General features: G+C 37.8%; 1 protein-coding gene and 1 non-coding gene across 3 annotated transcripts in view; both read right to left on the bottom strand.

Moving 5' to 3' along the window:
- PATJ (PATJ crumbs cell polarity complex component) overlaps positions 1 to 19431 on the bottom strand; it is a 422851-nt gene that overhangs the window by 298589 nt on the left and 104831 nt on the right. For both annotated transcript variants that reach the window (XM_023187375.3, XM_023187368.3), the window contains exon 18: positions 2166 to 2375. In XM_023187375.3, the coding sequence (XP_023043143.2) occupies positions 2166 to 2375 (210 nt within the window). The remainder of the gene's footprint in view (positions 1 to 2165; positions 2376 to 19431) is intronic.
- LOC111524057 lies at positions 5783 to 5887 on the bottom strand. The gene has a single exon (XR_002725679.1). It is a non-coding gene; the product is annotated as a U6 spliceosomal RNA (small nuclear RNA).

A 19431-nucleotide genomic window follows, 5' to 3' on the forward strand; every position in this document is an offset into this window, starting at 1 on the left:
TTTCTGCTCTACCCTGACTTTGGATCTGTAAAACAGGATTAATAAGAGGAGGTTGCAGTGAGCCGAGATTGCACCACTGCACTCCAGCCTGGACAACGGAGTGAGACTCTGTCTCCAAAAAGAAAAAAAAGTGTGGCTCTGTGGCATCCCCCACCCCATTCCAGCTCTCTCTCACTCCTGCTTTTGCCATGTGAGTGCCTGCTCCCGCTTTGTCTTCTGCCATGAGTAAAAGCTCCCAGAGTCCTCCCCAGAAGCAGATGCCACCATGCTTCCTGTACAGCCTATAGAACTGTGAGCTAATTAAACCTCTTTCTTACAAATTGCCCAGTCTCAGGTATTTCTTCATAGCAATGCAAGAACAGCCTAATACAATGAACACATCTATCTATATTTACCTATCCATCTGTCTATACATAGGAGCACTTACAGTATGTTTTTTGTATGTTAATTTAAAATGTTTCATAGATTAAAGAACTGGAGTTAAAAAAATATCTTAGGAATTCTCTAGTCTTGTTCAGTATTTTCAAAGATGAAAAAAATAGGCTCAGAGAAGTGATATACCTATTGACCAAATTACTAGTATGATGTTTCTCAAAGTACAAAATTCTGCATCAGAATTACATAGGTGACCCATTGAAGAAGCAGATTCCTGAAGAGCATATCAGAATTACTAAATGAGAATCTCTGGGAGTAGAACCTGGGAAACTGCATTTTAACTATCTCTCGGGTGATTCTTATATATATTACATATCTTTAAGTTTGAAACCTACTGGGCTAACTCATAGCAAAGTCAGGGGCAGAGCCCAGGTTTCTAGAAATCCAGACTAACAATTTATTACAACCAAGCTATCTGTTCCACACAAGCTGCATACAAACTAGGCAAGTGACAACATAGTAATACAGGCATGTACAGCACTGTGGCTAAGAGCACAGGGTGTGAAGCTGCCCTGCTGAGTGCACATTACAACTCTGTCCCTTACTAGTTATGAGACCTTGGGTAAGTTACTCAATTCTCTGTGCCTCGATTGATTCATCTGTAATGAGGGTAACAAAAGGACTATTCTTAAAGTTGCTGTGAGGATTAATTTAGTTAATAGTCAATAAGTGTAAAGGGCTTAAAAGAATGACTGACATTTAGTAAGCACTTAAATAATAACGAAACTGGCTGAAAATCATCATCATTAAGTTTCTGTTGTTGGTGGGTGATGGTGGCGCTTTGTTTTTTGCATTAGAGGCCTCCGGAGCACCATAACTGTAATGTAGCCTTCAGTCATAAGCAGTAACCCCTGACCATAAGATAAAGCAACAAGATGACTTCAAGATGGGTTGACAGTATAGGGGTTCTTGATGCTAGGAGTTACAAGGTGCTTTGATGGAGAGAAAAGCTGATTAAACTCTCACTGTTATATGGTTAAAATGCTATAGTCACAAGGATTTCAACTTATCATACCATCTTGACATCAGTCCCAAACGAAAGTTAAAAAGGATACTTATTTTAATTTACATATAAGAATAGCTAGGTGCAGTGCCTCATGTCCCTAAAAAAGCACTTTGGGAGGCCAAGGCAGGCAGATTGCCTGAGCTCTGGAGTTCAAGACCAGCCTGGCCAACATGGTGAAATCCCATCTCTACTAAAAATACAAAAAATTAGTAGCCAGGCACGGTGCCACATGCCATTAATCCCAGCTACTTGACAGGCTGAGGCATGAGAATCGCTTGAACACAGGAAGCAGAGGTTGCAGTGAGTAGAGATCGTGCCACTGCACTCCAGCCTGGATGACAGAGAGAGACTCTGTCTCTAAAATAACAATAATAATAATTTACATATAAGAAATGTGCTGAGAGCTTAGAAGTCTGTGCTAAAAGCATGAAGATGAAAATAGTAGTAAGAGTGATAGTAGTAGAACTAGCAATATTAGCAGCTAGTATTTATGTAATAATATGCTATGTACTTAATGAATATAACCTTTAAATCCCAAAACCCTATGAGGGAGACATTATTTTTTCTGATATTATAAGTCAAGGACATTAAGAAACCTGCTCAAGGTCACACACATAGTAAACGTAGAACAGAAATTCTTGGCCACGTATATGTGTCTCCAAAATCTGTGTTTTTAACTGTTGCACTATTATTACTTCCTATATTAACAAAATACAACACTCACCACCAACGGCTTACAGATGCCAAGGCGTACTATGCCTGGCGGCACAGCTTTCAGTATTTCCACAGCTTCAGCAAGTGAGGTGTTGTCCAAACAGTATTCATTGACTGAGACCAGGCGGTCTCCAGGTAATAGTCCCCCACTTCTTTCTGCTACACCATCTGCTACCAGGGAGCGGATCACAATCACTGATCTTGTAGGATCTAAAGGGTCCTATGAATCGAGCAAAGAGAAAGATGAGTCCATGCACTGAAAAATAATATGCAGCCTTAGGACAGCTTGAGTTGACTGATGAGTCTTATTTGACCACCTACTTCATGCGTCTGGCACTCTGGTGATAATCTTCTAAACAAGTAAAAATAAACTAAAATCTCACTCTAAGTCAGGTATGGTAGCACACCTCTGTACCATCCCAGCTTCTTGGGAGGCTGAGGTGGGAGGATTGTTTGAGCGCAGGAGTTTGAGATTAGCCTAGGCAATACAGCAAGACCTTCTTGCTAGAAAAAGTTTTTTTAATCAAAAAAATTAAAAGGCCAGGTGCAGTGGCTCATGCCTGTAATCCCAGCACTTTGGGAGGCAGGAGGATCACTTGAGCCCAGGAGTTCAACACCAGCCTGGACAACATGACAAAATCCCATCTCTGCAAAATATACAAAAATTAGCCAGGTGTGGTGGTGTGTGTTTGTAGTCCAAGCTACCTGGGGGGTGGAGCAGGGGTTGCTGAGGTGGAAGGATTGCTTCAGCCCAGGAGGTCAAGGCTGCAGTGAGCTGTGGTTCAGAACTCACTGCAGAGCTGTGGTGACACAGCAAGACCCTGTCCCAAAAAATAAATAAATAAAACATCACGCAAATATCAGGTTGTATCAAGGTGAAAATATAATCTTAACAATTTCAGTGGCATGTCTGAGTGCCCAAAATATATAGACTTCCTGTTAAAATTTTTGGTGATTGATACTTGGTGGGACCAAAAGAGGTCTGGGAACAGTTGGGCAAGATTCTCTGACATTCTCAAGCACAGTCATGTGATGGACCCAAGATAAGCCTGTCTGTTACTCCTCCAGAGTCATAAGTAAGCTCCAAGAAAAGCATGAACGTAATCATACATATAAAACGGGAAATGATACTCCGTTCTTATACCTTCACAGTAGTACAGAATCCTATAAAATCACACAAATCCAGAAAAGACATGGAAACCATGGAAGATTCCACTGTATTTTAAAAAGTATATTTACAAATAATGTGACCTAAAATTATGATATAGTGCCCTTAGGTCACAACTATTCCAATACATAGTTAAATATGAATTTATGAACAAAAGCAATGTACAGATCTTTCGCCATTGGGAGGACCCCATATTTCTTGATATTAAACATTGACATTCAATATACCTGGTTAAAAAAAACCAATTTATATCTCCACTATTGTTTTTTAATTTATTTAACAAACTGATATATAGCACTTACTATATGTTGGGCTTGACAATCACTAATTTATCTAATCCTTACATCTCCAGGATGTAGGCAGATTTATTGTCTGTGTTTTACAGATGAGGAAACCGAGGCTCAGAAAGTTAAGGAAACTAGCCAATATCGCCCAGCGTATATGTGGCAGAGCCAGGATCCAACCAGGCAGCCTAGCTCTTAAGTCCTTACTCTTGACCACCTCCCTCTGCAGCTTGCTCTGCATCATAATGGTCAGAAGAAATGGGAAACAAAGAGTAATAAATTGAGAAGAAAGAAATATTCATATGGCCATCTTATGATTGAGCAGAGTCTCTTAATTTGTCTTAACGGTGCAGGTGTACAGCACTATTACAGAACTTTTAACCTAGCAAGGGGGAGAAAAAATAATGACATCCCAAACACAGCAGCATTCACATTGGTTTCTCTATGCTTCTCCCATTATTTCATTATGCACATGCTGTTCCGCAAGGCAAGATATTGTAACCTGAGATTCTACTACTCTAGCCTCTCTTAAACCCTTCCAGAGAAAGTAGAGAAAAACTGCTAGGTTTTGTGTGGGAATTATAAAACTTTGGAATTAGCAAAGTAAGAATTTGCCAAGTTCCCGGCTATGTCTGTTTGAAGTGGCTGATGATTCTTTTGAAGTTTTCTGATCCAGTTTTCTATGCCTTTGTGTTTCAGACATCAGGGTTCATTTTCAAAGTACTGCATGGAATTTTAACCAAATATGCCATATTTAAATCAACAAAGGCTACACAGCTAATTCCTTGAAGAATGTCTTCAAATGTAACTTATCTTGGGTTTTGCAAGTAACCTTGCCTTTCTACCCCCGAGTCAAGAGACTCTTCAAAATTTTCTTACGTGCTCTGATGTACAACACCACGTATTTATGAAGAGGATTAAAAGTAAAAAAGAGTCCAGGGAACTCACTAATAAAATACTGTTAAACTATAATTACACGAGTATTTTCAAGTAGAGGGAGCTATTGCATAGGAAGAGAACAGAAGAGAACCAAAAAGCACAGTGGCATATCAGCAGGCAATGGACACGGTAATATAAAAGAGCTGTCTATTTTGTCACTGGCAACCATGAATCACAACACCCTTTTCATCCTGAAATATGAAACCATTACATTTTAAGTTTGACACACTAATAAATAAGCTGTACAATTATTTCCTTCATTTAGGATGTCAGTTTTTGATGAAAGGCTTTTTTATTGGGGGGAGAAGGGAGACTACATAATAGCTTATTCCTCTCATGAAATGCACAGCAGCTAACATTATTTCATATTATTAATTTCTACACTTTCTTAGAGAAAACTGCAACAGCAAAATATGCCAAAAGCAAATAAATGGTTGTACTAAGTTGTTTGTGAACAATCTCTGCTGTTTCATATAACACCAAAATTTAAAAATACTATTTTTAACCCAAATAGGTGAGGAGGTTTTCAAAATGCAACCCATTGAATTGATAATTTAGGAACATTTTAAAGGAAGATTCCCCAGAAGGAAATGGAAATAGACTTCTACTCTTGAAAGGTGAACATATTTCCCTTATTGCCAGAAAAGTCATTGTAAGTACTAATTTACACAAAGTGAGGCCTTCTTTAGGCCTCAAACTAGTGACAGGTGTGCTTGCTTACTAAAATGTATTCAGGTTTAGACCACTAGTTATGCTAAACAATAAATCCAATCTACCACCCCTTTTCCTGGATGACAGAACCCAAAGGCAGCTTCTTTGTTATTTGGGGGGCAGGGAGGGGACAAACTAGCCACCTCTGAAGATGCCCCATTATGTATAATCGCTGCTTCATTTTCTATGATGACTTTTCTGCCTGTGATTTCCCACATAGCTGAATGAAATCGCTTTAATGAGTAACAGTCATTTCCTTTCATTTCCTTTACATCACATGCAGCAGCCACCCTATGGAAAAACAGCAGCTGCTACTGCCTACTGGGGTGGCTGCTATTCTTGAGGCTTTGCTGCATAAAAATGCTCAAAAACCAGCCTGACTCAGGCTGCTTCTCATCAGAAAGGTCCATTTTCTGAAAATACAGTGTACGACATTATGCACATGTTATAGCAAACAAAATATTATAGAGATACTTCTCAAAACCCTTACCCAACCCCTAGGCCCCCAGGCACATTTACATAGATGTATATATGAAGCACTTCACAAATGTGCATGTTATTCTTGCACCAGGGTCACGCTGATCATCTCTGTATCATTCCAATTTTAGTATATGTGCTGCCAACTTGCACACCCCCAATAGCACCTTGCTGAAATTATTTTAACTGTCTTCCTACTGAAAACAAAGTCCCCATCAGTTTTTATCACCTTTCATCATAATTTTAAAATCTCTAATATTTCTTCTTTTGGTAAATAACACTGCAAGGAACATTGTATTTAAGAATCAAGATGCTGCTTTAGACTAAATAGCCAATAGAGGGCACTAGAGACCAATCATAGAACATGAGACACGTACTATGCGAGCCATTCTCTTCTGAAGGAATTTTCTTCCTCTTTATTCAAAAGATTTATATTATTACACATGCTGTAACAGTGTCCCATATGTTTGGTTCAACCCATTTACTTCTGAAAGTTGTACCCTACACCTTTTTTTTTTTTGAGACAGAATCCCTCTCGGTCACCCAGGCTGGATTCTCGTGCCTCAGCCACCCGATAGCTGACATTACAGGTGTGTGCCGTAACTCCCAGCTAATTTTTGTATTTTTAGTAGAGACGGGGTTTTGCCATATTGGTGAGGCTGGTCTCGAACTCCTGGCCTCAAGTGATCTTCCTGCCTCGGCCTCCCTATATCCTCTGAGTGGCATCAGCATATACCCAAGCATTCCGTTCACCCCCTCACCCTTCCATTGAGTTGCTCACTAAGGCATGTCAGTTTTTTAATCTCAGCCTTTTATCTTTTCTGATTCTTCCTTTCCGTTTCCACTGCCACAGCCTTGGTTCAACTTCTCGTTATTTCTGAGCAGCTGCTACAGTTTCCTGATAGGTCTACCTGTCTCTAATCTTGCCCACATGAGTCAATTTTCTACAGAGATAATAGAACCATCTTTAAAAATAAAAAGGTGATTATAATTCCTCCTCTGCTTAAAATACTTCAGGGACACCTACTGCCTTCAGGATAAAGTCCTAACTCCTTTATTCTTCATGGAAGGAAAATCCTTCAGAGCTGCAGTTCTATCTCGTCTCTCACTCTCCCCACACATACCACTGCCTACTCCCATTTGCCCAACACTTTATCCCAGGTATTGTGAAATGGAAACCCAGGTATTGTGAAAGGCCTTGTCATGCTGCATGGCATAATGCAAGCCATTCCCTCAGCCAGGAATGCTCTCCCTGACCCACCGCCATTTGTCTAGACTTTGCCACCAGAGTCAGCTCAAGTGTCTCCTCCAATGAGAAGCATTCCCTTACTCCTTGAAGACCCAAGCACTTCCTACTCTGTGATATCCCTAAACCTAAAAAGACCTTCAATTACAGCATTTATCATAATATATTTCCTTTACTGTTTGACCTTCTAGAATTAGTTTGGTCTTCCTGTTAGATGTATCTACAGCTTGTTGCACTTTCTTCATTAAAATACTTTTTACATTTTACTGAAATTATTGTAAATGACTTCCTTTAAATTACTTCCTACTAAAAGTAAGCTTTATGAGACCAAGAATGTGTTTGCTTATTTTTTTGCTGGATTTTCAGGGCCTACTACAATGCTTATCACGGAGAAGGCACTGAAGAGTAGTTAAAATGTTGAATGACTGTCTGTTTAGTTTCTCTCTTCCCACAGGGCGACAAGTACACCAAAAGCAAAAGCCACATCGCATCATATAGGAATAACAACAACAGCTGGTAACACACACTAAGCTCTTGCCATACCAGGCACTGTTCTCAGAATCTTACTTATTTGAATCCATTTAATCCTCACATCATCATGAGGTAGGTACGTACTATCATTATCCTCACTTTCCTGGTGAGGAAATGAAGAAAAATTAAATAGCTTAACCAAAGCACAGGGCTGGTAAATGGCAGAGCCAGAAATTAAGCCAGCCAGTCAAATCCCAGAGTTTGTGCTTTTAGCCACACTAAGCGATGCTGCTTCTCTAACTTAAGTATTTGCTAAATGAATGAAGTGTTGAAAGAAGACAAATATGTTAGAAGATATTTTTATCATCTTACCAAAGTGTATAAAACTGAATCCCTTAAATATCGCACTTGGCCACTAGAGGTTCATGTTTCAGTACCTAGTAGATGAAAAGTAAGAGGGTACAGAATGTGTAGCATGCCTGCATGTACAGGTAAAACATGCATTTGTTTGCCAAATTTCAATGCACAGTTACTTTCTCAAGAATCCATTGATTTGGTAGGCATAAGACTTTTACATGAACAAATTCAAACATGTGATAATCATTATGCCCAAATGGATGGGATTCAAAGTTTCTGATGTGTCCATAAAATGTATTATATGAATATTTGTGTACATTCCCAAAGATCAAAGAGACCAGATTTCACATAAGCTAAGGCAGAGTGCAGGAGCATCACCTGGAGCGGAGAGGTGGTTCAGCGGAAATGGGCTCTGTCAGACAAAGACATCAACTCAAAGATGTGGAGAGCTCTAGCCGTGAAACTGCTCCAAAACCTAGACTACAAATCCAAGCAACCATGGCAAACTCAGTGAAAAGACATGAAGTAGAGAACATGACATAAAGAGGAGACAGAAGGAATTAACAAGAAAAGTGTCATAGGTAATAAACTGGCAAATGCATCAGTAAGAGGCATTTAGGAAATAAGAACAGGAGATATATACCAAGAATTGTTCTAATATTTAACATTGATATGCTTTGCAGTATTACCCCAATAAAGAAACACAAGGTGTAACAAAGACTTAACTACATTCAAAATGAAGAATATCTTTTGGGTTTGTTTGTTTTTAAAAAAATCTATTCTGTATGTAACACTCAAACTTTTAAAGACGTTAAATAACGGGATAGGAATTTAAAGACCACACAGCAGGATGGCAAAGAGATGGACCACAGTTTATTTCCTTTGATAATTTTGACTCTTACTGTCAACTGAGTGTATTAAATATAAAGTTGGTCGACTAAACTCATGAGAGGAAATATGGCTAATTCAGAGAGTCTTTTTTTTCTTTTTTGAGACAGGGTCTCACTCTGTCACCCAGGCTTGAGTGCAGTGGCACAATCACAGCTCAGTGCAGTCTCAACCTCTTGGGCTTAAGTGATCCTCCCACCTCAGCCTCTTGAATAGCTGGGACCACAAGTGCACACCACATTTAGCTAAATCGTTTTTATTTTTTGTAGAGATGTGGTCTCCCTATATTGCTCAGCAGATCTCAAACTTCTGGGCTCAAGGGATTCTCCCACCTCAGCCTCCCGAAGTACTGGAATTACAGGCATGAGACACCATGCCGGCCTAATGTATACAGTCTTAATAGTATGTTATTAAAGTTCTAGGCTGTGTTGTATAGTTCACCACACAAAATACCTGCTCTATAGCTGTATTACAGAGGTCCTTCACAAGGATGAAATGATTCCAAGGAAAGACTAGCAAAACAACTTCAATCAACTGTGAAATAGAAAGTACTCTACAAGTGAAAATAAATAATCCACCAACCAATGAATTCAATGCTATAGCACATATCATTACAGAACCAGGCTTTCAGCTTCATTCCACGGATATGTATTTTTATTTCAGTAAGAGAAAGTATGTTTCAAAGATAATTTTAAAGGAACTACACACAAATTTCTGGACAACATGAATAGTTAGCTCTGTAATACTGGATAAGAGAATTATTCCAACTCAGTAATGATCAACTGAGGAAACTATGAAAACAGCAGGTAGCCAAATATTGGCTTCTTGAAAAGGATACTCTTAAATGTGGCCATTATTATTTGAACTAAGGAGTATTAAGTTAAAATCTAAATTAATTAACAGCTAAATAAATTTTCAAAGCAACATCTCAAGGAAGTTGCTAAAATAGAGAATGCAGAAAGAAACCATTAAGTTTAAAAGGGAGACAGTTGGCTGGGCACAGTGTAATCCCAGCATTTTGGGAGGCCAAGGTGGGAGGATCGCTTGAGTCCAGGAGGTCGAGACCACCCTGGGCAATACAGTGAGACTTTGTCTCTAAAAAACATTAAAAATTAAATAAAAGGGACATTTCATTCCAGAGGTAGGCAAAAGGAGGAACTATTTCATTCCAGAGGTAGGCAAAAGGAGGAACTGGGTACAAAGAGGCAAAGGAAAAGTTCTTTTATACACATGCACACACACATACAGATTTATACACCTTAAGGAAAAAGGAAAACAGTGATCTGCAGAAGCTCAGTGGCACAGCTAGCATGAACTAAAATTTCCATTGTGAGTAATGTCAGAAAACAAGAATTCCAAGGTTTTTAAAAAGGAGAAAAGATATATAAGAGAGAAAGACAATGAAGACAGATATTCAGCCCATTAGTGTTAGGATGAGCGTGGATTAAAAGAGACGAGTTTTGAGACCTAGCTTGGTCCACACCTGGATGTGTACAGTTTCACGAGTATCTTCATTTCTCTGAGTCAGTTTCCTCACAAACGTAAAACAAAAAAGTTGGATACATGAGTTATGATCCCTTCTCTCAACTCTAAAATCCTATATCTTAATTTGACAGAGTATCTTGACTCAAATTTGTTCCTACTTTCTACCCAAACATTCACAAAACCACTATAAAAAGTAAGGAAAGATAGAAGTTAATTCAAAACACTGCATCAGCAATGAAATTGATGTACATTTTGGTCACAAAACTCAAAAAAGGCATTTACTATAAAAAAAAAAAACAAAATACATACGACAGCATGTGTCCTTTTTTGATAAGATATATCTTTTTTTTTTTTTTTTTTGAGACGGAGTCTCACTCTGTCCCCCTGGCTGGAGTGCAGTGGCGCGATCTCGGCTTACTGCAAGCTCCGCCTCCTGGGTTCACGCCATTCTCCTGCCTCAGCCTCCTGAGTAGCTGGGACTACAGGCGCCCGCCACCGCGCCCGGCTAATTTTTTGTATTTTTAGTAGAGACGGGGTTTCACCGTGGTCTCGAACTCCTGACCCTGTGATCTGCCCGCCTCGGCCTCCCAAAGTGCTGGGATTACAGGCGTGAGCCACCGCGCCTGGCCGATAAGATATATCTTAAAATACCTTTTCTTTTTCCTTTGCCATTTTCGGAGCAACGAAAGTCATGTCAGGAACCATTAGCTGAACTAAAATCACAAGAACAGTTCTGGTTTAAAACAATAGGGTATAATTAATAATTTCAAAAGACTGTCTTCTGATTTGACCAATAAGCTAAGCATTTACTTTTGGGAAAGAGAAAGAAACGTATTTATAGTGAATGCAAAGCAACAACTAATTGATTCTAATGAATAATGAGCAAGCTATCTTATCTAAATCCAACTCCATGTTTAACTATTGTATAATATAGCAAAGTATTACACTAATCATACCAATTACCACAACACCATCACGTTCAAAGTAAGTGCCCACAAAGTATATTCAGTCCACTCAAGATAGATTAAACTGATACGGTTCCTGGCTCCTTGTGTCTTATTACTTCCTAAATACTATTAGGCAGTAAGAATAGATTTTTCCACACATCAGACATAGAACTAAACAGTCCCAGAGCTGCACAGTAAGCACAGCACAGAAAGCAATAAAAAGTAAAATGGAAGAGAAGTGGACAAAGGAACTTGCTAAAAGATCAAAATACATTCTCGAAAGGAATAAAAAGTACATAAGCTTGCACATACTTTTATCCTATAAAGTTTAGTACTTTAAAAACCTATTTTAAGCACCACAGTATTTTAAATGGTTTAACCAAGAGTCCCATGGAAATCACTTCTTGAAGACTATTCCTTTCTCATAACCCTTTTGGTCTCCTGCTGAATAACTTGTTTGTATATTAGATACATTCCTTGGATGTTTCATCTCTTGAAAATTTTATGTCATGCTGTAATTGTTTATGTGGTTACCAGTCAGTCCTGGTCCAGGACTTTTGCTAGTTGTAAGGAAAACAAAACAAACCATACAACTATCCTTTATCTAAAAGCCCCATCATCTTGCTGAAATGCCTGAGGTTCTACCAGGCAGACAGTAGTACTCAAGTATAATTAAAATTACATTAGCTGTGGCCGGGTGCAGTGGCTCATGCCTGTGATCGCAGGGCTTTGGGAGGCCAAGATGGGCAGATCACTTGAGACCCGGAGTTTGAGACCAGCCTGGCCAACATGGCGAAACCCCGTCTCTACTAAAAATACAAAAACATTAGCCAGGCATGGTGGTGCACACCTGTAATCCCAGCTACTCACGAGGCTGAGGCAGGAGAATTGCTTGAACCCAGGAGGCTGAGGTTGCAGTGAACCAAGATAGCGCCACTGTACTCCAGCCTGGGCAGCAGAGTGAGACTCCCTCTCAAAAAATAACAAAAATTACATTAGTTGAAATGTGAATATACTTAACACTACTGAACTATTCATTTAAAAACAGTTAAGATGGTAAATTTTATGTTAAGTGCACTTTACCATTTTTATAAATGTAGAATATGAATTTATAAATAAGAAATACTCCATTATCTTCCAGAAAAAAATTGTATTAGTTGAAAGTCATTATGACGCAGGGAAACTGTAGATATACAAAAACTTAAAAGCTTTGCAAATACTGATTTTGGAATTTAACTTTCCAAACGAATCACTGTCAACTTAACCTAAACACAAATACTAGCTGAATGATAGTGATCAAGTTGTTTAATCATGAAGATTTGAGTTTTTCATTTGTAAATGGAAATAACAATAGTACAGATTCCACAGTTATTAAAAGTGTTCAACAAGGCATGTAATGTGCTTAGTAAGTCCATAGTGATCACTTCACAGTAATAAGTTCTTTTCCATCATAATTCTCATGGTAATAATATTATTATTATAATAACATTACTATTATTACTATTACTATGAGAATTATGGTGGAAAAGAAGTTAAAAGGACATACGGGTTTGAGGAGTTAACAGTTTGCATCCCATTTACTGCCTTCTAAATTCAACTGAGCATATGTGACTTAGACCAACAGTGCTATCAGCTGCTAAACCCCTCACCTCGTGATGAAAACACAGGGTTGAATCTATGCCCTCCAGATATGCAGATCTATAACCTCTTGAGTGCACAAAGAGAGGCTCAGAACAGCATGGCATCCTCAGTCTTCATTCTTCCTGAGCAGACACTATAAGATAGGAGGCATCTCTAGACTGGGAGATTGCCTGACAACACAGCCAAGTCAGAGTGACAGGATGCCCTTCATTCTTTAGAAAAGATTCTGCAGGGTTTTGATCTTTTCTTTTTAATCCTTGAAAGGTCAACCAATGCTGATATACAGCACACAGTATGTAGAATTAAAACTTTGCTAACTTTGAAACTGTACAGGAAAAAGGCAAGGAGTCCTGCTAGGAAATCCAAGGTAAAGCACACAGTTTATACTCTCAGGTGGCAATAAATACATAAAAAAATAAAAATTATGTCAGTGAAGACCTTTGGCCAGGTGAGAGGAGTAAAGGCAAGGGATCATAAGGCTTCAAGAATAATCTGAAGAAAAGTTTTTAAAATTATATTAAGTATGTCTCTCCAGAATGACAACATAACTAGAAATTTCTATTGCCTTTCAGTTGAGCCATAATTATGAAGAATTAGTATTGTTTTTGGTCTACAGATTATACCTGACAAAACCACAGACTCAGGAGCTCACCTCCATTTACTAACTGGGTGGTCATGAGCGAACTCCTTAACCTCAGCATCTGTTTTCCTTATCCATAAAACAAGGATGACTACAGGGCCTATAGCTTGGAGGTTGTAGAGAAGATTAAATCAGTCAATATACCTAAAGTGCTTTAAACAATCCCTGACACAGAGTACAGTAGTCCCCCCTTATCCATAAGGAATATGTTTGAAGATCCCCAGTGGATGCCTGAAACACAGATAGTACCAAGCCCTAGATATACTATGATTGTTCCCTTACATACATACCTATTGTATTAGTCAATTTTCACAATGCTATAAAGAACTACCTGAGACTGGGTAAATTATAAAAGAAAAGAGGTTTAATTGACTCACAGTTCCGCATGGCTCTGGGGGGTGCCTCAGGAAACTTACAATCACGGCGTAAGGCAAAGGGGAAGCAAGGCACATCTTACATGGCAGCAGGAGAGAGAGAGAATGAGGGGGGAGGTGCCACACACTTTTAAACCATCAGATCTTGTGAGAACTCACTCATTATCACAAGAACAGCATGGGGGAAACCCCCACCAATGATCCAATTACCTCCCACCAGGTCCCTCCCCTGACACATGGGGATTATAATTTGAGATGAGATTTGGGTGGAGACACAGAGGCAAACAATATCACCTATGATAAGGGTTAATTTATAAATTAGGCACAGTAAGAGATTAATAAAATTAATAATAATAAAAAAGAACAAGTATAACAATATACTATAATAAAATGTATGTGAATATGGTCTCTCTCACAAATAGCTTAATATTTTCAGACTGCAGTTGACCGTGGGTAATTGATGCCATGGAAATTGAAACCTCAAAAAAGAGGGAACTGTAAGCAGCACATAACTGTTAGCTAGTAAACCACGTTTTCCAAAGAAGAAATCAGAACACAAAGTTTTCAAAGGATTTTTCATTAAAAGAAATAAAATTTGAAAGTTAAGGAAAATATTAAGCAATTCAGTTGCAAAAGAAAATAAAGACATGAAATCAGGACTAACTTATTAATTCTGGGTTATTCACTGTGGCTGGAATGTCCAATCCCTTACTGTCCACACAGCAGACCTCAATTCCCCCTGAGGCCTCTCTGGATCCCAAGAAATAACATTCAGCAATTCTTTTTGTCTTACTTTCACCATTGTTAAAATTACAACATGTTGTACAGAGCTGTGACCAAGTCTGTTCTCCTTATTAATGTTGTAATATATGCTTATTTGTCCACTGTCTGTCTACTCCAAATTGAATTTAAACTCCATGAGGACAGACTTCATCTAATTTGTTCACTCCTAGCTCCCCAGTGCCTAGAACAATACCTGGAAGACGAGATGCTCAGCAAACATTTATTATATATAGGAGTGTATCTTTTCATTTTTATAGTCTCCATACTGACTCATATCTTTTAAAGGTGAGAATGAATAACAAGCATAACAAATCTCTACCTAGATTCTATCTTTGAAAACCTTCATCATCATCCTTTTTCAGTAAATACTGATTATTTTGTGTTAAGAAAAGCACAGGCATTTATATGTTTTTTTTGTTTTTTGTTTTTTTTTTTGAGACCTAGTCTTACTCTCTCACCCAGGCTAAAGTGCAGTGGTGTATTTGCAGCTTACTGCAGCCTCGAACTCCTGGGCTCAAGCCTCCCGAATAGCTGGGACTACAGGCGCATGTCACCATGCCCGGCTAATTTTTTTTGGTTTTGTAGAGACAGTGAACTCCTGGCCTCAAGTAATCTTCCTGCCTCAGCCTCCCAGTGTTGGGATTACAGGCATGAGCCAACACACCCAGCCTATATTCATCTTTTTATTTAGTCTTGTAACCTTATAAAGCAAATATTACTTCTATTTTAGATATTATCATTTTAGTAAACAGAGAATAAGAAAGACTAACAAGCTTGAGTCCCAGGAGTATATCCAGAATGCAAACCTGGACATTTGGGCCCTTTCTGACTCGTAAGCTAGTCCTCTTAACCATACCATATGTTCAGTGTTGTACTGATAAACGTAATATCAGATTAAAATAAAATACAGAGGAAAGGGCTGAAAGGGAAACTTGAGCCCTAGAATTGGTGTGTAAGAATCAGCCAGTCAAGTCAATCTGCTTTCAAGCATCATTCACAGACTAGACGTTTGGTACCAGAAGGAGGCAGCACCACTTCCTGGCACTCACTGGGACAGCCTGGCTTTTCTGGATCACTGCCTGCTCCAAATGACACTCATAAACAGGGCGAAGCAGCACAAATACGCCTTGAACAAACAGATTCCCAATACCTATTTGTTAATCTGATTCAATCACTCTGGCATACTCTAGGGAGGTCTATGACTTAATCTACTACCATGGTTCTTAATACTGGCATCACACTCAAGTGGGAACTCCAAAACACACCCATTGCTACAGGTAGAAGACTGGTGATGAAACACCTCTGGGGACCGAGTTTCTTCTTTAGATGAACGATTCCTATTCCTTTCTTTTTCTTTTTCTTTTTTTTCAAATAGTTGTTCTGTTTTTTAATTACATGAGAGACAGATGCATAGCCAGGCTGATACCCACTCACTTCCTGGAATATCTTGAGCACTTTGCAGGAGAGAGGTGATTACCAGGTATGGCAAGGTATGGCAGTAAATCTGAGCACCTAATTTACGCCCACATTTTAGCTCTCCGTGGCCATTCCAAAAACACTGATATTTATAGTTTGGCCATTTCTGAAACACTCACTAAAGGTAATACAGCATATTCACCATCTTCAGGATCCTCTTCTCCTCAGCAATGCCTTCAAGTATGAAGCAGAAACTGTCATGGATAAACATATGTTAAAAGGAAAGCTACCCTATGAGAAACCTGACAAGCATTTGCTGCTTGCCTGTTATTCTCTTTTGCCCCTACTAGACACAATGGGATTTTTTGCCAAATTCGTATTCCAAAGCCATGAAATCCCTGCAAAGTTCAACATCAGGCCTGACTTAAGATCTTTGAGGCCTCCTGCTAACTTCATCCCCCTGCAGCTGCCTCACTAAGGCAAGCTTTTGATCTGTACTATCTGGATTTCAAGCTGATATACACACAGCCCCTTTGATCTCTTATTAAGTGGCTTCTGGTCTCCTGATGCCTTTAGTCTTGCTGCACTGAGGTTTTTGGAAGTCAGTCGTCATCCTGAGCACACTACAAACTGCACACACCAGGAGTGGGCTCCCTTCATTCACCCACTTCGCAGGCTTGAAAAGCAATATTTAAGCCATGAGAGAATTTCCCCAGTAGCCACAATCAATCCACTCCATGAGCACACTACTAAGAATTATTTTTCAAATGAAGCAGCTTAAAATGATTTAAAGGATACAGAACTTTCCCATAGAGGGAAAGGAAGCAAATCCTCTGTGAAAAGAAATCTTCAGCCTAGTTGGCAATGGAACTTACAGTACTTTGATACTAATAAAAATAAATGTGGATAGGAATCAAGGTTGGGCAAAAAGTAGCCTTTATCAGTTCCCCTAAGTTCTGTCAAGCAAAAAGTGACCTTTAAATGCAGCCGTGTGGTTTGTTTAAAAGTAAGGCATACGATATATCTGCAAGACTACAGATACTGCCATTAGTAGCAGATCGACTGCATTTTGCTTAGTACCAATATCTTACATGTGTGACGTGGACCCAAAGAGCTCTTTAAAAAAAAAAAAAAAAAAAGGCAAGAGGAAAAAAAAAACCCAGATGTCAGTGGCCATGTTACAAGATCCCTTGAGCATTAAAGTGAAACTGTATAATAACTTATAGTACATGCCTATTCTTTATATTTTAGATTCTGGAAATAATATGGTTTCATACCTGACTTTATAGTGTTACCACTCTATATACTACTAATGTGTTAAAATTATGTCAATACCTATCAAATGCTAAATCCTACATTCTGTAAACTGATTAGCTAAGATGAACATGAAGATAGTAGGCGTGAACAGGCTATTGAACACTATATACTGATATTAGCATTTACTCAAATTCTCAAATCTCTTGGTAAAAATTAAAGTCCTAATCCCCTCCCCCTAACCCCACCACTTTAAAGCTAAATTCTCTAATAAACAAAGGTAAAACAAGATTAAAATTTGTGGAAGAAGAAATAAATAAATAAACAAATAAATAAAATTTGGTGGAAGAAATAGAAATAGAGTTTGGGGCACTAATATCATAGTCTGAATGTAAACACTTTATGCCCACTTAGCTACAAAGGCCAATAAATTAATTACTGCCATATATAAAGTTGAAACAAAATTGATAGTTATATATTGCTATCACTTAATCTGTCCACATCATAGGAAACCATTAGCAAATTCATGAATTACACACCTGCTTATACTATCTTCCATGAGAATTATCTGAACAAAGAAATAACTCTACATAAGAAAGGATCCATTTTAAGTGGTCTAAATATACGTGAGTCTCACAAACTGTTAAATGCAAGCTATTTGGTAAATATGTACCAAAATTTAAAAAGATATAGTATGCTCTTCTGATGAGCAATTCCACCTCTAGGAATTTATCACCTACCTATCACAAGATTTATTCCCACCTTTTAACAAAAGAGCATCACAAAAATATCCACTAAAGCCATACTTAAAATACCCACCAACTGGGTACAGAAGGCTGATGAAATAAATTATTGTACGTCAACAATAAAAATACTATCTAGTCATTAAAAAGAAGTAGCTCTATAAATACCTAAATGAAAGAGTGTATAATTTTAAGAAAAAAAATACAGAGCCTTTAAAGTGTGTATATAATCCATTTGACATATAATCCACTTATATGTCAAAATTTTTTAAAAATTAACAATTAAGTACTATTACTTATATAACCATGTATACATAAAATGTTTCTGTAAGGATGGACAACAGAGGTTTTTTACCTGGAAGAAGTAAGGGATTATGGTCGGAGGTAGATTTACTTGTCACACAGGATATCTTTATACACCTTTGAATTTTTATGCCATATGTGCGTATTACCTATCGTTAAAACATTTTCAATGTGCTCAGAAAGTCATTCTGTTGTGCATAGGATAAGGACAAAGACAATTAAAAACATACATAAAATGTATACAATCCCTTTCTACAACTTTTATAAATCTTTTTAAAAAGAGAATTCTTTTAACAGGCAGTCAGAACTACACATTAAATTTTTTGCACAAATATTAAGGCATACTATATTCAAGACTCAGTAACACTGCAATATTTTATATTTTGGTTTTATAACCCATTTCCTCTTTTAAGAAAAATTAATAACTGTCAATTTTTATAGGGAGAAATATTTCCATTATTCTTTTTAATGAGTCGCCGTTTGGCTTTGGTTTCAAACAAATTTTTAAAGCATTACTAACAGTATTTACATATGAATCACCTCCCAATGGCTATGTTATTATGATTTCTATTTTTATCTCTCTCAGATTTTGAGAGAGATAAAAATAGTGTTTCAAAAATATCTGCTTTGGCAAAAATTGAGTCACTCAAGAGGGGAGAGGAATGAGCAATAGGATGTAGGAGGGAGGAGAATTATTGGTTAATAAATTTTATCTTCTAAATCACTGAAATTCAAAAAGTACCAAGGATGGCAATATCATGGCTAATGTTCTAAAATTGGCTAATGTCAAACATTTCCAGTGAATTATAATCATGAGGGGTTATTCAAAGTTCAACATAAATCAAAACACCAGAAAATATCTACTTGCCATGTTTAATTTATAAGGTCAACTGAAGGTAAAATCCGTACAGTTCTAATATTTTTTCAAGCTTTTTGGTAGAAATTAAGAATTACAGACTCGTGGACTACCTAACAATTGTTTCATTATTGAACATTAACCCACAACAAATTACTTGCACTAGTTTAGGATTCTTAAACTTGCAATGATTGTCTTCTGAAGCAATAAAACTAGCTCTTAAACAATGCATATGAGCACACTATATTAATTTTTAATACTTGCTAAACTTTCATATAAGCATGAAAAATGAG

The sequence above is a fragment of the Piliocolobus tephrosceles genome, chromosome 1 (genome assembly GCF_002776525.5).
Source record: "Piliocolobus tephrosceles isolate RC106 chromosome 1, ASM277652v3, whole genome shotgun sequence".
NCBI classification, from domain to species: domain Eukaryota; kingdom Metazoa; phylum Chordata; class Mammalia; order Primates; family Cercopithecidae; genus Piliocolobus; species Piliocolobus tephrosceles.